This window comes from Lethenteron reissneri, chromosome 19 (assembly GCF_015708825.2).
Source record: "Lethenteron reissneri isolate LAM-NWPU_2019-01 chromosome 19, ASM1570882v1, whole genome shotgun sequence".
In the NCBI taxonomy this organism is placed as follows: domain Eukaryota; kingdom Metazoa; phylum Chordata; class Hyperoartia; order Petromyzontiformes; family Petromyzontidae; genus Lethenteron; species Lethenteron reissneri.
Genome location: NC_083797.1, coordinates 4094680 through 4116230, shown reverse-complemented (window position 1 = coordinate 4116230; position 21551 = coordinate 4094680). Strand labels below are relative to the sequence as shown.

The following is a 21551-nucleotide window of genomic DNA, read 5'->3' as shown; positions in this document are numbered from 1 at the left end:
CCGCATCGCGCGCTGTCAAATGCGCTTCTGCGGCCGTCTGGAACGCTCTTCCTCACGATATTAGGACGCCACTGGAGTTGTGCGTTTTAAAATAATTTAGATTGAAAACTAATTTCTTTAGAACCGCTGTTTGTGTTGAGTGTGTTGTCCTTCCACACGCACCTCCGATTAGCACGGTTGGCTACGTACGGTGCGAAAGAAGTCCGGCACACTTACATAGTGCACTTCCCATCCCTTGCACTTGTTTAGTTAGTTCACGAGCTATACGCAGAACGCCAACAACACGTATCTCGAGAAATCAACAAAAATCAGCGATCAATCATCGCTGCGTCTGCACCTGCACGCGCGTGCGCGTGACAGCCAGTAGGACATGCCCAGTAGCGAGCGTGTACAAGGAGATCTTGTACTGGGGGGAGGGGTGTTGCATCATGCGCCAGTCACGTATATCGAGACCCCTTATCTGCCCGTGTTCGACGGACGCTGCCTATCTTGTCTGAAATCAATGTCTAAGCCGACGGGGGGAGATAAATAAAAAGACGATTTTTTAAATACACGTCAGTGCCAACGGACAGGACCCTACACGCGCCAGCGTATTCGTACGACTGTTGCCCAATATAAACTTGATGTTGGCAATTGACGACTCATCAACATGTAGACGCGCGCGTGAAAGATTCCACTGATGTGCGTGTGTGCGCGCGCGTGTGATTCATTGCCGGTGCCCCGATGTTATCATCCGTCACGAAGGCGCTCACAGCAGCGCGATTGTGCTCAAGTTTGTCTGTCCCCCCCGGATTCCTTCTGCGACTCTCACTCGCAAACCTTTGAAAGCCACGACGACACGGGGTTGGTGGAAAGACGGCGCCCGGAGAGCCCCAATGATTATAGCCTACGTGTTGTGTCATATAGATTTATTGGGATATTTCATTTCGCGGTATCCAGCGATGAATCACAAAACAACAGTGCCGTAGAGCGTCAATACAACCAAGAACGATGTACAGCCCTCTATACATCCACTGCTGGATGATGGCCATCTGGTCATGGTTTTTTTTTATCACAGAGTCACAGTAGCATTTTTATTTCAAAAATGGTCTCTCTCCTCCCCTGCTCAAACAACTTTCGTGGCGCGGGAACAAAAACCAGCGCAGGCGACCTTGAACCAGCGGTGGAAATTCCTCGTTTTCATGGCAGGGAGGGAAGTGTCTGCAACGATGAAGATTGTAGGTCATGATACGCGTGGTTTGTGCGGTTTTCGACTGCGGTTAAGACCCTAATTATCATCTAAGACTAAATCACATTGGATGCCCTGAACCATATCATATCTCAGAAGCTAAGCAAGCATGTGTCTGGTTAGTTATTTGGATGAGAGATTTGCTGGTGCTCACCAATGTTGAAGGCTTCAGGTTGGCCAAATGCTGGCAGTAGACCAATGGCTTTTTAAATCAATCCGTGCGGAGCTTTGAGTGTTTTTTTCTCTCTCCTGGCACTCCAGTTTCATCCCATATGCCGAACATCCCACTTGCAGGACCTTCCTTAAAGATATTCTAGAGTCTCAGTGAGGCTTTCCTGGGTAAATGCAGGTCATACCTTGCTGATCTCGTTAAGGAGCATCAACAATCACGAGAACTCCAGTCCTCCTCGCAGCGGTTCTTGACTGGCCATCGAACAAAGACGGTCACCGCATCGAGCGGGTTCAGATGTGCTTCTGCGGCCGTCTGGAACGCTCTTCCTTACGATTTTCGGAAGCCACTGGAGCTATGCACTTCAAAATCTGAATTTATAACTAATTTCTTAAGAACTGCTTTTTGTGTTTGAGTTTGTTGTCCATCCCGTGCGCCTCCGACTAGCACGATTGGCTACGTACGGTGCGAAAGAAATTCAACATACATTATTACTGCTATTATAACTCACGGTACGGACTGGTAAAGCGACTTCAACCACATGGCACAAGTCCCCAACTGCATCAGTCAGGACAGAGTCAAGGAATGGAGAGCGACTGCCGACTTTGCGGTCAACCGTGCGGGAATATGCGTAGAATGCGCTGTGTTCTCTCTGCGTCGTACAAAAGACAAAGATCCCCCTTTTTGTAGATGAACAGAGATTTGTTTGGGTCGTGTGGCACAGAACCTTGACCAGCTCACGTTGTCTCCCCAGAGCTGATGTCTACACATTGCACCAGGCACTCGCTTAAAGGCTGAGTCTACTTACAAGAGGCACAGTACAGGTTGGGATATTCTCCAGCCGTGGCGCATACTGCGCTACCCGCAACGCTGCTACTCACACAAAGACAAAGACTCCCCGTATAGCCTTAGCAGACTGTAGGGGCAAGTGCTGTTAGCGAGCACCTATAAAGGCCGCAACGGTACACGAGGGGGTGGGTGGCCAGCACCACGCCCGGCCGCCTTTGTCTCCCTCCTGGCGATATTTACACACCGCACCAGGTACTCATTGGAGGCTGATTCAACCTAGGGGATGCCCAGGACCGGTTCAGATAATAATCACTGGTGTTGGTGGCGGTGAACGGGAATCTAACTCGGACAGCCGGTTTCGTAACGTAGTGCGCTAACCATTACGCCACACACGCCCAGATACGTACACCCTGGAGCTCTGCCGAGTATAGTACTAACTAATCACACATTTCACAAGCCGTACGCAACGTTTTGCCCTGCGGCAGTTTATAGTTTTATGGCTATTAAACGTACAGCGCACGTGGGGACATCACCAGCAATCATTTATAAGGGACAATCGTTTATCTAAAGATTAGATATTTCGTGCACATTTACAATCATTTGGCAGTTTATCTCGATGCTAAGTTGTATTCTTTTTTTACAAATAGTGCTACGTGTTACGTTTGCGTCCAATTTTTTTAAAGAAACCTTCACGTCTATAATGGCTATATATATTCAAGTACCTGTACAGCGACAACCCTGTCAATTATTTTAATCCATTTGTACATGCATTCAGAGTGCATAACCCTAATCGCGTACTTCCGTCATCGATAATTATCAACGCTGCGGTGCCTTTTGTCAGCATGGCCAGCAGGAATACATTTATACGAAAGGCGAAGAACAAGAGGAGAGAGGGAAATTAATCAGTGCGCTTGCATTTTCGTTTGTGACCTGAAATAAATACAAAACAGGCGCCCATGCGGGTCGTTGGGGTTATTTGACCCCACACCGAAGGCGGGTGGGAGGCAGAGGTCGCAACCGGGTACCCGATACCCGTACCCTACCCGATACCCGGCTACCCGTACCCGGCTGGGTACGGGTAGCCGTTTGCGACCCTGGTGCGGCCGAGTAAGGGTACGGGTAAGGAATCAAAACCCGCTTGCGACCTCTGCCCCACACCGAAGGCGGGTGGGAGGTTGGCGGGGAAGGCATAGACGTGGAAGCATAGAACTGCAGTACAACAACGGACTCTGCTGTGATGCCCGTAGCTGATCGACACGTAACCCAGCAGCCGCATGTCACACGCCTCGCTGTGCAAAGAAAGCGTTGCGCATCCGAAGCTCTATCCGGATGACTGGTTCCGAGCCCTGCTTGGCTGGGCAGAGAGATGGGGGTGGCATGCCAGGCGATTTGATCGCACAAACACGCTTTTAGGGTATTTGGCTGCTGTACATTTTCACGCGATAAGCCACTTCGCTGAGCTTTCATTTGTGGCAAGGTCGCTTCTGAAAAATGACGAATAGCTCAGTGGTCTTTACCTGGTGAAAAAAAAGTTTCAGTTTATCTATTTTTTTGATGATTTGCTTACCTTTCCTATACTTTGCGATTCTATCGTTTTTTAAAATTTGTTTTTGTAACTTTTTGACCCGCCCCTACTGGACATCCGCGAGCTTTATAGCTCAACTGGTTCCTCCGGCATAAATAAAGATTCTGATTCTGAAAATAGTATACCGTGTAGAGAAAGGCACTCCACTGTTCCTTCTCATCCAATGGAATGCTACAGAAACACAGCGTACACGTAGGAGGTCAAGTTTAAAAAAAAATCAAAGTAAATCAAAGGGAAAACTATAAAAGTGTCGACGACAATGCCGAAGCAGTGCTTATTGTCGTTCAGTAGAGACAGCAGCGGCGACAGTTCTTACACGAGATATTACTCATTAGAAAAATATAAGTCAATCAGAGGCAGACTTTACGTGACTTGCATAAGAAATTATCCTTCGTGATGATAATCTTGATGATGAATTCGTACGGGAAAATGGCGACATTTCGCTGGATAGATGTTAAGCCCTTTGATATCCGGGCAAGAGTTTATTCTTGATGACGCGCGAAGCAGTCCAAAGACGTCCAGCGGCATCCACTCGTTCACTCGTTCCCCTCCTACACCTGCGCCACCGCTTTATCATCATCATCATCATCGACGACGTCATAATCAGCCGTGCTCAATCCACTGCTGGACGAAGACCTCTCCAAGCCCGACGCCATCTTCAGCAATACCCACGATGCAATAACGATCCACCCCGCACACGAGCTCCTTCCATCGCTCCATCTTCTCCCCTTGGTCGTCCTTTCCGACACGTTCCGTTCCAATCCTTGGCTGCCACTTCCGTCTTTATTTTCGCCCACTCGGCCATCAGCCGCCCCACCAGTGGTGTGCCCTTCTCAAAAACCCACTACATTTGTCTGATCTCTCTCTCTCTAAACAGTCAACATTTACGCCTTTAATAAACTCTCGTACGTTCTACTAATCTCGTCTCTACGCCTCGCCGCGTCTCAAATCTCGCAGCGTAAATTTCCGAGATGGCAACGAGGAGCAAATTGGACCGGGCGAACGGACGCGCAGCTCAGAAGTGGCAGAAGTGCCCATTGGGGTAGAGGTACTCGCTGGCCGAGTGCGAGTGCGCGAAACGGCTCCACGGGCTTGTAGGGAGACGGCTCCTTCCCGTACTGAGCCTCGCACCGGCCCGGCCCGGTGGTACCGACGCCGCCAGGCACCGCCGCCGCAGCCGCAGCCGCGTAGGGTGCCGGGTATCCGTGCAGGAAGGGCGCCGGTTGCTCCTTGGAGAACATGAACTCGGGGTACACCTTGGGGTAGTAGTCGGCGCACGGGTGCTGCACGTTGAACACGCCGTCGCCGTAGGGCAAGTGCGCGTGGTACGCCACCTTGGTGGTCGTCGTGATCACGGCCTGCACGGACGCCGGCGAGCCAGGAGGCCCCGCGGAGCCGACGATCCGGCACGGGACGACGCCGCCGCCGCCGCTGCCGCCACCCAGGGTGGCCGCATGTCCCGAATTCTCTCCGGCCCCAGCCTCGTCCTGGGAGCCGTGGTGAGCCCCGTGGTCAAGGTATGGAAATCCCGCGCGTTCCTTCCCAGCGCCCCTGCTGTGTTCGGCCGGGTTGTAGGGCAGCGCGCAGCCCTTGTCGTGCAGGGAGTAGTCGCCGCCGGGAGGGGTTCGCATCGGGCCCGGGTAGGAGGAGGGCTGCCGGTAGATGGGGAGGCCCGGGAGGCTGTAGACGGCCCCCAACGCGGCGCTCGTGGGCAGCTCGTGGGCTCGCTCGTCCTTGCGCTCGAGCTGGGAGGCGTGCGGCTCCAGCTTGAAGGGGAGCTCCGGGGCGCAGGTGGAGCTCAAGCTCGCGAGGGAGTCCTTGTCGTCCTGTTAGAGGGGGCGCCACGGGTGAGTGGGGCAGGGAGTTAAATGATGGGTGGGGCAGGGAGTGAGAAGGTACCAGGGGTGAGTGGGGCTGGGAGTGAAAGGCTGAGTGGGGCAGGGAGTTAAATGATGGGTGGGGCAGGAAAGTGACAAGGCACCGAGGGTGAGTGGGGCAGGGAGTGAAAGGGTGAGTGGGTGAGTTTGCGAATTAAAGTCGCGAGCGCCTTGACGAGTGAGTGAGTGAGCGAGCGAGTCAATCGCTGGGTGAGTGCAGGGCCGGATTAAGGCACGGGGCTTTAGGGGCCGCAGAGATGAAGTGAAAAGTGATTTAAATTGTGCATGCTGAATTTTATTTGTTGTTAGCCTTGTATTTTTTTTCATTTTCTTTAACTTTGTTTTCCTTTTGAAAATATTACTGGAGGGGGGGGGGGCCTTCCACCCAGGGGGGCCTACACAATCTCAACCCGGCCCTGGGTGAGTGAGGAGTGAGGAGGAGGAGTCGAGGGCGTCGGCCCCCTCTCTCACCTCCGCCGTGCGTTTCTTGCGCACGGGACCCCCCTCCACGTGCTGACCCTGCCTCTTGGCCGTGCTGCGACGAGAGTCCGCCTCGCTCTTGCTCTCGGGCCGCGCGTGGTCGTGCAAGCCCTTGGCCTGCACGCACACACGAGAGGGGGGGCGGGGGGCTTGTTTGTGGACGCCTCTGGTGGCCCCCAGCTTTCTCCGGAAGCCAGACGAGCAGTGGATTGTATATGTGTGTATGTGTGTGTATGTGCCATCTCGGGCGGAGCACCGGGTGGCTAAGGCACAGCAAGTTGGTACAGTAGGGGGCACAGGTGGTGCATCAGCCAGTCATCTCGGTCATCTCGGTCAGTCGACCCGTGGCACCTGGGTCTGCCCCGTGACCTCCTGCCAGCGGGCGTTCGACACTTCACGTGGCCTCAAGGTGCACATGGCCTGGCACAAGCGTCGTGGTGACGTCACCGCCACTTAGTGGCGAATGGCGGTTGTTGTTGTTGTGTATGTGTGGGGAGACAAAGGCGATCGGGCGTGGTGCTGGCCATCCACCCTCTCGTGTACCGTTCCGGCCTTCATAGGTACCCGCTAACAGCACTTGCCCCTATAGTCTGTTAAGGCTATACGGGGGATCTTTGTTTTTGTATGTGTGATTGTGGGGAGCGGTAGCGTAGCGGTTAGCGTGCTGCGCTATGAACCCGGCGACACGGGTTCGATTCTCGCTCACGGCCAACACCAGCGACGATTATCTGAACCGGTCCTGGGCCTCCCCTAGGTCGACTAAGTACCTGGTGCGGTGTGTAAACATCGCCACTGGGGAGACAAAGGCGGTCGGGCGTGGTGCTGGTCACCCACCCCCTCGTGTACCGTTCTGGCCTTCATAGGTGCTCGCTAACAGCACTTGCCCCTACAGTCTGTTAAGGCTATATGAGGGATCTTTGTCTTTGTTACGTATGATTGTATGTGTGTGTATGTTAAGCTACCTTTTGCAGCATACGTAGCCAACCGTGCTAATCGGAGGTGCAGGTGGAAGGTCAACAAACCGAGCACAGAAAGCAGTTCTAAAAAAATAACATTTTCAATCATGGAGTAGGGAAGTGTTGCTAATCCAGCATTGGTTGACACAGGGCTCTAAGTTGTAATTTAAATTATTTCAATATAGCCATGTAAGCTCATTGGTGTTTGGCGATTGTGTTATTTGCAATTCCTCATTGAGGGATGCAAAGTATGTGTAGTCATTGTGCAGGCACGCGTAACATCTCAAGTGTGGATTAAATATATACCGGACATCTGTGCAAAAAGAGCTTCATAGCTCATCGGATTCCTTCAGTGTAAATAAACACTCTAGCCCTGAAATATCACGTCCATACGGCGGAGACTGTGGGTAGTTCTCTTGCCTGGAAGAAGATCATCTGGTCCTCCTGCCGCCAGAAGTTGGTGACCGGGTATCCACTGTGACCCCGGCACGCGACTAACTCCAGTCCCGCTCCGCAGTTGGGGCACGCTTTGCCTGCGCACAGAGACGGACGATTCCCCTTAAAGCCTCTCTCCAGACTGTTGGGGCGAGCGCTGTTAGCGAGCGCCTATGAAGGCAACACAGACACACACATTGCACAGCCTCTGCCCCCATTGCCGCTGCCTCTCATCAGCTGAACCCGCTGCTCGTTGGCTGAGACCGCTTCGGGCAGAACCTTTCGGCGGCAAGGTGACAATGCGATGGGTCGAACGTCTCCCCAACAGCAGGCGCGTGCTCACGGACCTAGGCTAGAGCAGGATTGAGCCGAGACTATGCTTTGATGTATACCAGGTGCTATGGGGGTGGCACTGGACTACACTGCGAGCAGAATTCACCATTGTGCTGTAGTTCTATGCTCCTGCTGCCTTCACCAACCGGCAACTGACCGGCATGGTGAGGCATGGACAAATCATCTTCGTATTGGACAAACCTGGACCCAGCTGGGTAAGTGTAATAAAGAGCTCTCGGTGTTTTTAAAAAAATACAAACACAATGCCGCATTTTCTACATTGCTGCGTTATAACGTGCGCAATTGGATGTATGTAATGCTGCCAGGGCCTCCGTCATTTAAAGGGACAGCTCTCGTCAACAGCGTCCATTAAACAAACATCAATGAGCGACCCAGACTCTTGTCATTGACACGGATGCAAAAAAAACTGGCCCACAATACGTGACCAACAAAGCCGAGAAACTAAACGGATGTTGAAATGTATATGGGGTATGGAATGGAGGTTCATTTATCTACTCGCCTTTTGCCCAGCCAAAACGGGTGTGTTGCAGTAAATCTGAAACTTGCAAGCGAAAAGCAGACCGCGACGTGATATTCATTGCATCAATTCGTGTGCAGTTTGTAAGGCCGCGGTGACACAGAGTTATTTAATGTGAAGGTTATAATCCTTTGTTCATCATGACGTCCTTTTTACTTTGATGTCTCAACAGCATTACGGAGATCGCGTGACGTGAGGGTTCTGCCTTTGTAGTGAGGGTTGTGAGTTGACGCCGAGGAGGGGGGAGGAGGCGCCTCGCCCCCCCCATGTGGAGTGACGTCAGCCGCTAATTATTATGAATGAGGGGGGGGGGTGTCCATTTGGAGGACGTCACCTGTTCATGATTATTAATGAGGGGGGGGGGGCGTTCTCCATGTGGAGTGACGTCAGCCGCTCATGATTATTAATTAGGGGGGAGGTCCATGTGGAGGACGTCACCTGTTCATGATTATTAATGATGAGGGCTGGTCGACGTGGAGTGACGTCACGCGCGGGACACACAGACATTCTTGGCTCATTATAGCAGTAAATACCTGTGTTTTTTGTTTGTTTGGGGGTGGGGTGGGTTATACAGTTTCAATCGAGTAAATTGACCAGCATGAGCCAGCCGTACGCACCTGCACGGCAATAGTCAGCGGGAAGTGGACGCCAATGCCTCGCCACACGTGACTCTCCAGCGGTGTAGTGACGACATTGTCAGCTCAGGTGGGTGCGGCAATCGGTCAGATGGGGCCCCAATATTTGATTTGTCTCGCACGGTCGCACCCAGGCTATTCTATATCGAGGCTCTTCTTGCCTAATCACATCATCGTTATGCTCACGGTCTCGAACATTTTAACGCTGTAGGCGCGGTGCGTTTTAAATACGGTTGCGAGATGTTAACTACCTCGCCTGGTATACAGGAAGTCGTGAGTTCGATCCCGACCCCGATGCCTGCATATTGGGAGTTTGCGTGTCTCTTTTTTTGTTAATTTTATTTATGTTTTTTTTCTCTCTCTCCCCGTAGTCGCGTGAATGTTTCTCCAGGTACTCCGGGGGTTCCCCTCCGTATTTAGAAACACGCTTTTAGAATATTCGGCTGTCACTTTGTTGAGCTATTATTTGTTACCAGTTCGCTTGTGAAAAAGAGCTATATAGCTCAATGGGCCTTACCTGGTAAAATAAATAAGAAAAAATCGTTTAGTTTTAGTATGCAGTGCCATTTTTATGTTTAATACTATATTGCTTTGGAGAAATATTTTTTTTTAAGTAGTGGGTGAAACGTCTGAGCCATGGGCAGAGTTTGGGGGGGGGGCACGGGGGGGGCAATGCCCCCACAAATTGAACACCTCAATTAACTTATTTAAATTATACTTTACAATTAAGATCACAAATAAATAAATGACATCTAACAGCGATTCCTAACGTGAGGGACAAAGCGGACCCCTGCCCGCACCACCAAAAAAAAATCTAGAATTCAAACTCCGTCTATGAGTCTTAGCCCACGCGGTGCTTGCTGGCTGGCTGCCTTGTTCACAAACGCGTCCGCCGTCGCAAAGCGCCACCCACCTTGCTGCTTCTGGCGCGCCTTCTCGCAGATGGCCGGCCGCTGGTAGAGCTTGCGGCCGTCGGGAAGAGTGCAGGAGCGGCCGCACAGCACCACCCCGAGGCAGGACTTCTTGAGGATGGCGCAGTTGTGGTTGTTGGTGTTGCGCATGGCCCAACCGCTCTGATGCTTCTGCGCGCTGCGCTCCGTCGCGCTGTACACGAGGCGGGCGTATCCGTCAGGCCACTCCTGGAATGAGTCCAGCACCTCCACCTGTGTGGGTGGGGTTGGAGGTCAACGTGGTGCTCGGAGCCGCTGCGCTACGAACCCGGTGAGCACGAGTTCGATTCCTGCTCACGGCCAACAACGCCCAGTGACGATCATCTGAACCGGTCCTGGGCCTCGCAAACAGAATAAAGATGTATACGCCCCTCATATGTTACACCTATGACGAAATCGATCTTGTAAATCAATATTGTACGATCTCCTTTAGCCTGGGCACTGCTTGGATGGGTGATCACTATGCATTGCTGGGCTATTGTTGTGGGCAGCAGAGGGCAATCCAGAAAAAAATATTCATTGCTCAACGGTGCTTCCCTGATCCCACGTCCATGCTGCCCAGCTCCACAAATCCACAGTGACCGGCGTGGTGAAGTATGCTCAAAATTAGTTCCACGGACCAGCCCGGCGCGTGGAGGCATTCATCTAACAGTAGGTTAGCAAAAAAGAGGGCTCTCTCTCTCTACATGTCCGTATGTAATCAGAGGATTAAATTCTGCACGGCAATATCGGCTGCTCCGTGCGTGTAGGTCGTCAATCCGATCAGCTATGGCGACTCGTCACCTGCTCAGAGCTCCGTGATCTGACGATGTCTGGCGCATTCCGAGCGACAGGCGCAATGTACGATAGTGTACATACTATACTGCACACGAATAAAGCAAGATCAATCGATGATCATAAATCGATACCGCAATCCCCGGATTTTAAGACGCAATTATTGCCCATGAGCACAAGTTGGATGTGCGTCTTATAATCCGGTTTGTGTGCGTTCGTGTAACCAGTTTTGTATAAATTTCGATTTAACGCTTTCGTGACTGCAGGGATTCATATTATTGGTTCTTTCGGTAAAGTTACGTAGAAGGGAAATAATAAAATAATAAAAATCAAACATAATTAAATAAAATTCTCACGACGTTTCGGCCACAACGCAAGCAGCCGTCCTCAGGTGAAGAAACAGAGCTGTCGGAAAGACAGCGTCCTAATGAAGACTGCTAAGCTTGGCAGCGTATTTTAAGCTGGGTGGGAGGAGGAGAGCGCCTTGACAAATGAGTTTACATATCAAAAGAGGAATTTCGCATATTGATGACAAATTCAGATATGGGATTAGAAATGACTAATCCCATATCTGCAGTTTTGTATACACCTTTTATTTTACACCCGGGCATACGTTTTTGGGATGCATCTTACTTTCAGGAACACACCTCTAATCCGGACAATGCGGTATTTACATACATGTATATATTTGTTTGAACGTTGCAACAATAACAATTATTGCATATTACCCGCTCTCCATTGGCTCCGAGCCTTATCCAGACACCGCGCGCTCATTACACGCCACGTATTTGAAGACGTCATTCAAAGTGCATGTTAATCTTGTTTGTGTAGCGATACCTGGGGCAGTTTGGAGTCATTGATGTCCCACTGCGCTTGATTTCTCGGATGACTCGAGGAAGCGCCGGTCATTTCTGACATTTTCATTTTATTATCATTAAAAGCAGCCTGCGGATCAGACAGGTATGAGAAGCACAGAGATTTACGACGTATTCTTGGTTCTTTCGGTAAATCACGTAGATAGAAAACAAAAATAATAAAATTAAAATAATAAATTGAAAATATTAAAAGAAAAAAGAAAAATAGTAAAATATATATTTGTAAAAATTCCTACGTAACGCACGCTGCATATCTCTCTGCATACAGTGTTCCCTCGCTTTTGTGCGGTAGATGCGTTATAAAAGAAAAAAGGGGGGGGGGAGCACACACACAGTACACACACACAGTACACACACACAGTACACCCACAATACACACACAGTACACACACAAAATACACACACAGTACACACACAAAGTACACACACACACAGTACACACACAGTACACACACACAGTGCACACACAACGCTGTCCAACGTCCGATCGCGTAGCCGCACACTAGTGAATTCAAACCCGCACGGTGTAGCGAATTTTGCGTGGAAAGAGGGTAGCCGCATGTACGCGAAATCGCACGAACCGAACCGGGGACCAGGCGAGGCAAAGCAGCTGTATTTGTTACAGCCCTTAGTCGATCTATTTGAAGGATAAATGCCTCCACAGGTCGGGTCGGTCACGGGGGTTGATTGACCATACTTCATAGCCACACTGATGGGTGGGTGCGGGTTCGTGAAAGGACGGCGTGGTGTCCTCGAACCAAGGCCGTATAAATATACTCAAAATGCCCCCCCCCCCCCAAATATATTGCTATAAAATAGATTTATGTTTATATGATTGTGGTTATGGGTGTACTTTATTAATCCCTAATCTTTGCCATTACATACGATGAAACAAGAAAAGGTACAAAATAAAAAAAATAGAGCAATGTAATACAATACACTATTAGACATTATTGTGAAAAAAAAGTCCATCCCATGTGTTAGTGAATTTTTAAATATTTCGGCAGGAAATGGCAGGAAATGAGTTTTCAAATTTAGATTTTTTTTTCTGGGGGGGGGGGGGGGGGGGGGACACACGGACCCCCCAGACCCCCTGGAAGATTTAGTCCTCCCCAATGTTGACTCCATGGCTACGGCCTTGCCTCGAACCCGTTCAGGTATCATTGGGCCACTGACATTGCTTGTGAGTCTGAATCAGCAGGTGGATCGGGGTTTGCTGTGCAGTGCGCTAACAACTGTGCCACAACTCCACTCCCACTCTCCTTGCGGAGTTGTGATACCCATCGTGTCGGACTGAGCGACTATTGTACATTTTGAAAGATGTTCTGGAAGGAATAGAAAGCTGAAATTTGGCACGTATATAATCGAGTCGTTGACAATTATTAGATCAATGTTAAAATTAAAATGTTAGGTTTTCGTCATCCCGAAAACTGTGGTTGGGGGGGGAAGTTACGTTTTTTTTTACTTTTTAGAGCTTTTCAACCTAAGCCCTACTGACGTTCGTATTTAAAGAGGTTTAAGTTCGCTGAATACAAACAGAAAATCGTTAGTTCTAAAAACTCGGTATTCCTGGTGCTCGTTGAAAGCGCATGACCCTAAAGCCGATATTAAGCGGGCGAACGAGTTACGGGTCAAATATGCGCAGCGAGTTGAGCGCATTACGGGCAATGCGCATTAAACGTGTCGTTTGTGAGTCACGTACGAAGCTATAACGCTGTGTACACATATACAACGAATTATTTGTTGCGATGGCAATGGTGTACAGCCACAAATAAACAACACATTGGTCCGTAACACACTGCCTTTACGTTCTATGGGGAGTGGGGACATCACACGCAATGTCGCCTAATGCTTTCATTTCAAGGCAGGGTTATTGACGATCGTGTTAAGTGTTGTTTTTGGATATAATATATGCAATCAGCTAACGGCAGGTGATTGCATGTAGGCACAGTGCTATATCCGTATCCTAACAGAGAAGAGTGTTCACGATTTAATATGCGCAATGTGATTGGTGGGAGACGCGGAGAGGCTTTATGTCGTTCTCTCTATAATATCTGTCTCTTATTTTAAAATACGTTGATCGCCCTGTATGTAAAGTATAATTGTTATATTTCGATTTAAAGCTTTCGTGACTGCAGGGATTCATCTTCTTGGTTCTTTCGGTAAAGTCACGTAGGCTTATGTTTTATTTTTATTATTTATCATTGTTATATTATATAATTGTTACATAAACAGTTTTTTGTGTTCAGTTTTTTGTCCTTCCCCCCACACCTCCGATGAGCATGGTTGGCTACGTACGGTGCGAAAGAAGTTCAACAAGCATACGATATTAAAGTAGACGCGGTTGTCATTCGATTAAAAGCGTATATAAGCAGAACTCCGTTCCGCGTCTCTATATATTACTACAACACGGGTTAGTCACACCGGCCTTATTATTTGGTGTTGTGCAGACCAATATCACCGAACAGCACACATTGTTTAAGCAATTCAACTCTTTGCTGGGTAGTCTTGTAAAACAAACGCAGCCAGATTAGCCACATGTGTCGTTAACCCACCACCAACCCGACACAGATAATGAGTAAGGTTTGTTACGTAAACAACACGTGGCAATTAGTTACTAGTTCATCACACCGGGTGGTGGGTGGGTTAACGACACATTTAGATTTACGCAATCTAACACCCCCCCCCCCCCAAATTTTTATTTATTTATTACGAATAATATTGGTCGTCAAGACCTCACTTGTTAAATAACCCATATATGGGTTGGGTGATTGGCAAGAACACTCCGTATAATCGATGGCACCCACGTTCAACTTATAGAGAAACAAAAACCCAAGTGCAATACCACATACACGAACTCGGTAATTCGATTAAATCGGGAGTGGGTGTTTCATGCAGCACGGAGCCTGCCCTGTGTTTGTTGTGTGTGCAAATCTACTCATCCTTGGCGCGTGCACCTATCAGCACCCACTCAAAGGTTCTCTTTTAAAAAAATCCACAAGAAGTACAAATTCTTGCACCGTGTTGTCTTTTAATGTTTTTTTTTGTAAAAACCAGACCAGTCTAGTTTTTGCCAGCATACCGTAAAGCAGAAGTGACGCACTATGATAGAAATATGTTTAATAAACTAAACGCTGAAACAGTGTGCTTATAAAAAAGGGTCAATACCCGAAACGTCGCCGATTATATGTTTATTTCCTTTTTCTTTTAAAGTACTGTTGTTGTCCAGTGTGCTCAGATAAAAAAAAAATATATATAATTGGAACCATAATTTTCCGAGTTAACTATATGTTTATATATAACTTTATTCCTATATATATGTGTGTTGAAGACAGTTGAACATACACATGTGATGTTTGTCAACAGCTTACCTTGGTCTTTGTCCTGACATTAACTTGCAGGTAATCGCAGAGGTTTCAAGGTTGAAGCAGGTGTTGAGGTCAAACTGGAAGTACAAATTGTGGTGAACAGGTTGTGTTACTGTTCCCGAATTGTGAGGAATAACCAAACCATCATACACCATGGACAACCGTATAGTCCAGCTCATAGACATGCTCGCTATACGCCGATCAACTCCATTATGCATACAGACTTGTCGAGGAAAAGGTACGTGTGTTTAATTGAATCAAAATTATTTTCACACCACGCGAATATTAACATTTAACGAAGACTTTGCGTACACGTTAACATCCGAGTATAGTAACGTGTGATATGTGAAGTGAAAACAAATGTCAAGTTCAAATGCCCCTAAAGTGGTACACTAATTAATAGCATTAAGCCAATTGCATCTAGCTAGAGATGATCATAGGTGCTCGCTCACAGCACTTAAACCAACAGCCTGTTAAAGGCTATACGGGGGATCTTTGTCTTTATGCGTGTTTGTCAGTATCCCGTAGCATCGGGAGGGGGGCAAAGCCTCAAGTGCTGAAAGTTCCTCACCTCCTATAAATTATTTAAAAGTGAATGAAAAAAATTATATGGAACAAAAAAGCAGATATTACCGGCACTCTTTCTGTTTTAGCGTTTACATTTCGACTGAAGTTTGTTTAACATCGGTGTCGTGACCCCCTCTGTATATGTATGCCCCCCACCCCGTCTTTAAATCAGTCCACACGACATGACTGTGTGTGCGTGTACATGATAAACTGTGCCCCAGTTTATATATATAATAAAATAACTTACGATTGAGAGCCGCAAATGTCACGTCCAGATTGAAGCAGTGATCGATATGCGCGCACGTGTGTAAAACCTCGTGACCAAATAATCTGAACGAATCATTCGTGTCGCTGCGGAGAACGAGAGCGAAACGCGGAGTAGAGCGACACCGCAGCGAACGAATCAAGACAACCTCACTGATCCGTCTCTAGCTCTCCTTTCTTTGCTTGGGGGGGAGGTGGGGGGGAGGTAAATCCTCCTACTTGGTCCGGACGAACAAGACACTTGCCTTTTTAGACCACGTGAACCGTACTGGTAATACAACCCCGTGTGGCCGGCCCTGACGGGTCACTCTACGAGCTGTAGGAGAGGTGGTGCTCTCTGCACTCGCGCGCGGTTATGGGGGAGTGGAGAGAGGGAAGTTGGTGGTGGAGGAGGGAGTGGTTGTGGTGGTGGTTGTTGTGGTGGTGGTTGTGGTGGTGGGGGAGTGATCTTTACGTTTCGCACTGGAATCCAACCGGAACGTTCGCGCGCGCGTGGGCCAAAGCCGCCGAGATGAGAAAGGCAAAAAAAAAATGCGCGCAACGCAAAGGACTTGAGATGGTCGACGCAATGAGATGTGCCTAACTTGGCGAGATGATTTTTTTTATTCGAGTAGAACGCCAACTTGCGTCGTTGCACCCTTCTCCACCCGACACGGTCAAGCGCATGAAGTTGCCGCGTGAACAAGCACATCGGCAAGTTCACGTGGCGCGACTCCGTTCGCGTCGATGCGCTCGAGTGGAGGCTGCGTGTATGACATTTTACTCACGCAATCAATTACGAGTCGTAATTATGAATCATAATCGATGGTCGCAAAAGCCTACTTGTTATGTTTTTTTGTGTGAGAGGTTAACGGCGTCTCCCACCGTGGAAATGTGGAATTGACAGCCACTGGCTCAAGAGATGAGTGACGCATCCATTGATTATGAACCTACGACCACATCGATTATAAAAGCCCGGTGTTCCGTTTGTCATTTTGTCCGTCAACTAAATGATAAGAGCCTTTCAGAAGGCCTGAATCAAAACGTTGTAGAAAGTGAACCCCCCCCACCCATCCAGATGTGGGGGTGAAAAGTTGATCCAATAGGTTTCCAAAAATTGTCGACCCTGAACCCCCAAAAACATTATCACTCCACCCCCCCCCCCAAAAAACCCATTCATTTTGTAGGCATATGTGCCTACACACCCTACATACAGTAGTCAGTAGTATCTACTACACAACCTACACACAATAGAGTCAATAGTATCTACTACACACCCTACATACAATAGAGTCAATAGTATCTACTACACACCCTACATACAACAGAGTCAGTAGTATCTACTACACACCCTACATACAGCAGAGTCAGTAGTATCTACTACGCACCCTACATACTATAGAGTCAGTAGTATCTACTACGCACCCTACACCCAGTAGAGTCAGTAGTATCTACTACATACCCTACATACAATAGAGTCAGTAGTATCTACTACACACCCTACATACAATAGAGTCAGTAGTATCTACTACACACCCTACACACAACATAGTCAGTAGTATCTACTACACACCCTACATACAATAGAGTCAGTAGTATCTACTACACACCCTACATACAATAGAGTCAGTAGTATCTACTACACACCCTACACCCAGTAGAGTCAGTAGTATCTACTACATACCCTACATACAATAGAGTCAGTAGTATCTACTACACACCCTACATACAATAGAGTCAGTAGTATCTACTACACACCCTACACACAACATAGTCAGTAGTATCTACTACACACCCTACATACAATAGAGTCAGTAGTATCTACTACACACCCTACATACAATAGAGTCAGTAGTATCTACTACACACCCTACACACAACATAGTCAGTAGTATCTACTACACACCCTACACACAATAGAGTCAGTAGTATCTACTACACACTCTACACACAACAGAGTCAGTAGTATCTACTACACACCCTACACACAACAGAGTCAGTAGTATCTACTACACACCCTACACACAACAGAGTCAGTAGTATCTACTACACACCCTACGCACAACAGAGTCAGTAGTATCTGCACACATTACGGGGAAGAGGACATCAGTGGGGGCGACGGGCGAGATGCCAGGTTCTGAGAAGCCCTCCCCGCAAGAGGTACAAGTTCGGCGGTCCGTGACTCTCAATGTGTCTTCGAGTCGTGCCGTGCGTGGGCTGTTGTCCCACGTTCCTCGCCATGTGCTGGAAGCTTCCTTGGGAACTAAATTAATTAATTTTTCAAGAAACGGATCGTTAAAAGCCCCGCAAAACGCATCGGAGAGAGATGCAGCACAACCTCGAATGCCTTCACGGCAATATCGCGACCACGTTTAACGACCACATTGTTACATTTGTTAATCCAGGAAAGCCTTGCTGAGCCTCATTATAATTATTATTATTTCTTAACGGAGGGTCCTGCCAAGTTTTCACACAGAAGGGGGCGATGATTTCTGAATATATTTCAAATGAGTAATTCGCGAGTAAGTCTTCAATCCGTGTCCCAACCTCGTCGCAAGGGCGCATGAGCTTGGTTTGTATCCGCATGAGAGGGTTTGCTCGGTAATAGCAGCAAGTGTTCCTCAGCGTGAGGCTGCAACGTGGACAGAACGGTACAGAGTAGAGCAGTGGATTAATATCTTTATCTCTGCGGAGCTTTGAGTTTTTGTCTGTTAAAGAAAAACCATCAACAGAATCTGTTATAAGGGGCCGTCCATAAATGACGTCACGCGATTTTGGACGATTTTTTTACCCCCCCCCCCCTTCGTCACACGGCGTCACAAAAAATCAGACCCCCCCCCCTCAAATATGACGTCACAAAGTTTTGCCCCCCCCCCCAAAAAAAAATAAAACATGCTTCAAATCGCTTTAAACTATTGTCATTGTAGTGCGTATTTAATGTGGCGCTGCACTCTGATGTTGTTGGAGAAAACATTTATTCAAAAGTCTATTTAATTAAGTAGAAGGTGTTGTCTATATTTATTTAAAGTTGCGCATTTTTATTTGACATCCCATTTCTCCCCACCTCGTCACTCATCGTCACAAATGTCTGACCCCCCCCCCCCCCTAGGTGCGTGACGTCATTTATGGACGGCCCCTGAGCGCTTCCACTCTTAAAGTTGTGTCAGAGCCACATGAATCCACTGCGCCGCCATGTGGCCACGCGTACAATGAGACCCAATACGCGCCACCATTGCCAATCTCCATCATCATCATCGTCATCAGCCATCATCAATCCACTGCTCGATGAAGGCGTCCCCCCAAGCCGTCTCTCACAATCCTGCAATGTAACAATCCTCCTCGCACCTGATTTCGTCGCTCCATCTCCACGGCTGTCAATCTCTCCGACGCATTTCATTCTAAGGGTGTCATCTCATCGCACATCAATGCTGTACGCAGTGCGGGGCCTGTAGAATGATGTTATAAAGGGGCCCTAAAAAAACACACATTAATATTAAAACACACATTTTTTACTTGCATAGTAAAGTAATTGTATTTTTTCATTTGCGACGCAGCCAGAAAAGACGACAAATCGATAACCTTAAACACCCAGTCGTTCATAAAAGTTGAAGGCAGTATAGTGCTATAGCAATAGAGCAAGTGCAGAATCACTGAACCGGAGTTGATAGCTTGAAAGCATTTAACGCGGGGCCCTTGAAAGTGCGGGGCCCGTAGCTACTACATATGTAGCTACTTTTGCTACTAGGATGATCCGGCACTGTGGCTGTAAGGTTTCCAGAGGCCGACTTTGCAGCAGTGTACATTGGTGACGATACTATAATGTGCCCATGATGATTCCTAACAAGTACAAAAACTAGTTGGCAGTTGCCTATCTGTGTACCACTCATGGCTGTCAGTCGCTAACATTCCTCCTGTATATTTGGAGTTGGCATGTTCTCCTCGTGGTTGCGTGGATTTTTCCCTCCACATTTAACACATTCCTCCGGAGGGAGCTGGTAGGAACGTTGGGTTGCTCGGTCAATGGCCAGGGTCAACGGCGGCGTGGTGTATTCCGCAAATATGCCCGACTGTGAGGGCGGGCACAAGTCGGCGTGAGTAGGTTAAACGTTGAGTTTTACAAGGGCACCACGGGGTGACCAGCCCCTCCCCACCCAGCCCCACCCAGCCCCACCCTCCCCTCCCCACCTAGCCCCTCCCCTCCCACCCCCCACCCAGCCCCTCCCCACCCAGCCCCTCCCCACCCTCCCCTCCCCACCCAGCCCCTCCCTCCCCACCCAGCCCCTCCCCACCTTCCCCTCCCCACCCAGCCCCTCCCCACCCAGCCCCTCCCCACCCTCCCCTCCCCACCCAGCCCCTCCCTGCACGACGGACGGACGGGCACAATAATCCCCTTGTGGGCTGGTGTAACCAGGAGGTTCCAACCAGTATAAATATGCGTTTAGAGTAATTTAGCTGCTAGAACATTTCCACGCGATAAGCCACTTCGTCGGGCTATTATCATTTGTGGCCAGGTCGCTTCTGAAAAAAGGGCTCAGTGGGCCTTACCTGGTAAAAATAACAAAATTATAGTTGAGTTTAATCAATGTGACTTTTCAGGACCACATGTCACTGCTGGGGACGTTGAGGTTAACGCACATCCATCCCCTGGTTAGGAGGACTTGTATTAAAACAAATATATTATTACAGTATATGCCACGTTATTTGATAGCGGAGCACAGGTTTGCGTGGTGCGAATACGGTACAGCAATGTTAAACTAAAACTAAACCTTTTTTTACAAGGAGTCATGTTTGCATTGACCACAATACCTGCGGTCGGAATGCAAACAAACAACACAACTCTGATAATGTAAGCACTGTCTTTCTTAGAGCCTAGTCTCACATGGTGTTGGACCAGATGACGACAAAAGACGCACTGTCAGTTTTGTTGCCAGAAGGGTAAAAAACAATTATCATATTTTGCTACTTGCAAAGGAGGTTCCAATGGTGGTAAAACTAAACAATTTGTAGTTTAACCATGCATGGCCCACTGAGCTGTGTGAGCTCTATTTCAGAAGCGACATGGCCACAAGTGGCTTATCAATGTGGAAATGTAGCCAAATATTCTGAGAGAGAGACACGCAAACTAGAAATGTACAGCAGCAGGCGTCCTCAGGGTCGGGATCGAAGCCACGACCTCCTGTATACCAGGCGAGGTAGTTAACATCTCCTAGCCACCATGATGATGATGAGAGAGACACACAAACTCCAAATACACAGCAGGCATTGTCAGGGTTGAGATCGAACCCACAACCTCCTGTACACCAGGCGAGGTAGTTAACATCTCCTAGCCACCGTGATGATGATGATGAGAGAGAGACACACACAAACTCCAAATATACAGCAGCAGGCATTGTCAGGGTCGGGATCGAACCCACGACCTCCTGTATACCAGGCGAGGTAGTTAACATCTCCTAGTCACCGTGGTGATGATGAGAGAGAGAGACACACAAATTCCAAATACACAGCAGGCATCATCAGGGTTGTGATCAGACCCACGACCTCCTGCATACCAGGCGAGGTAGTTAACATCTCCCAGCCACCGTGATGATGATGAGAGAGACACACAAACTCCAAATACACAGCAGGCATCGTCAGGGTTGAGATCGAACCCACGACCTCCTGTATACCAGGCGATGTAGTCAACATCTCATAGCCACTTTGGCGCCCCAATTAGTATCCGCAAACACTATTAGGGTTAATGGGTGCAGGA

At 48.5% G+C, this 21551-nt stretch overlaps 1 protein-coding gene across 1 annotated transcript; it reads right to left on the bottom strand.

Annotated features, from left to right (window-relative positions):
* Positions 1-1054: 1054 nt before the first annotated feature.
* Positions 1055-16151, bottom strand: LOC133344179 (chorion-specific transcription factor GCMb-like). Its single transcript, XM_061554196.1, has 7 exons — positions 15807-16151; positions 14996-15069; positions 11587-11694; positions 9939-10188; positions 7505-7617; positions 6120-6245; positions 1055-5597 (listed from the first exon to the last, which is right to left on the bottom strand). Exons 3-7 carry the CDS (start codon positions 11671-11673, stop codon positions 4716-4718), a joined length of 1458 nt encoding a protein of 485 aa, XP_061410180.1. The 5' UTR covers positions 11674-11694; positions 14996-15069; positions 15807-16151; the 3' UTR covers positions 1055-4715.
* Between the last annotated feature and the right edge of the window lie 5400 nt (positions 16152-21551).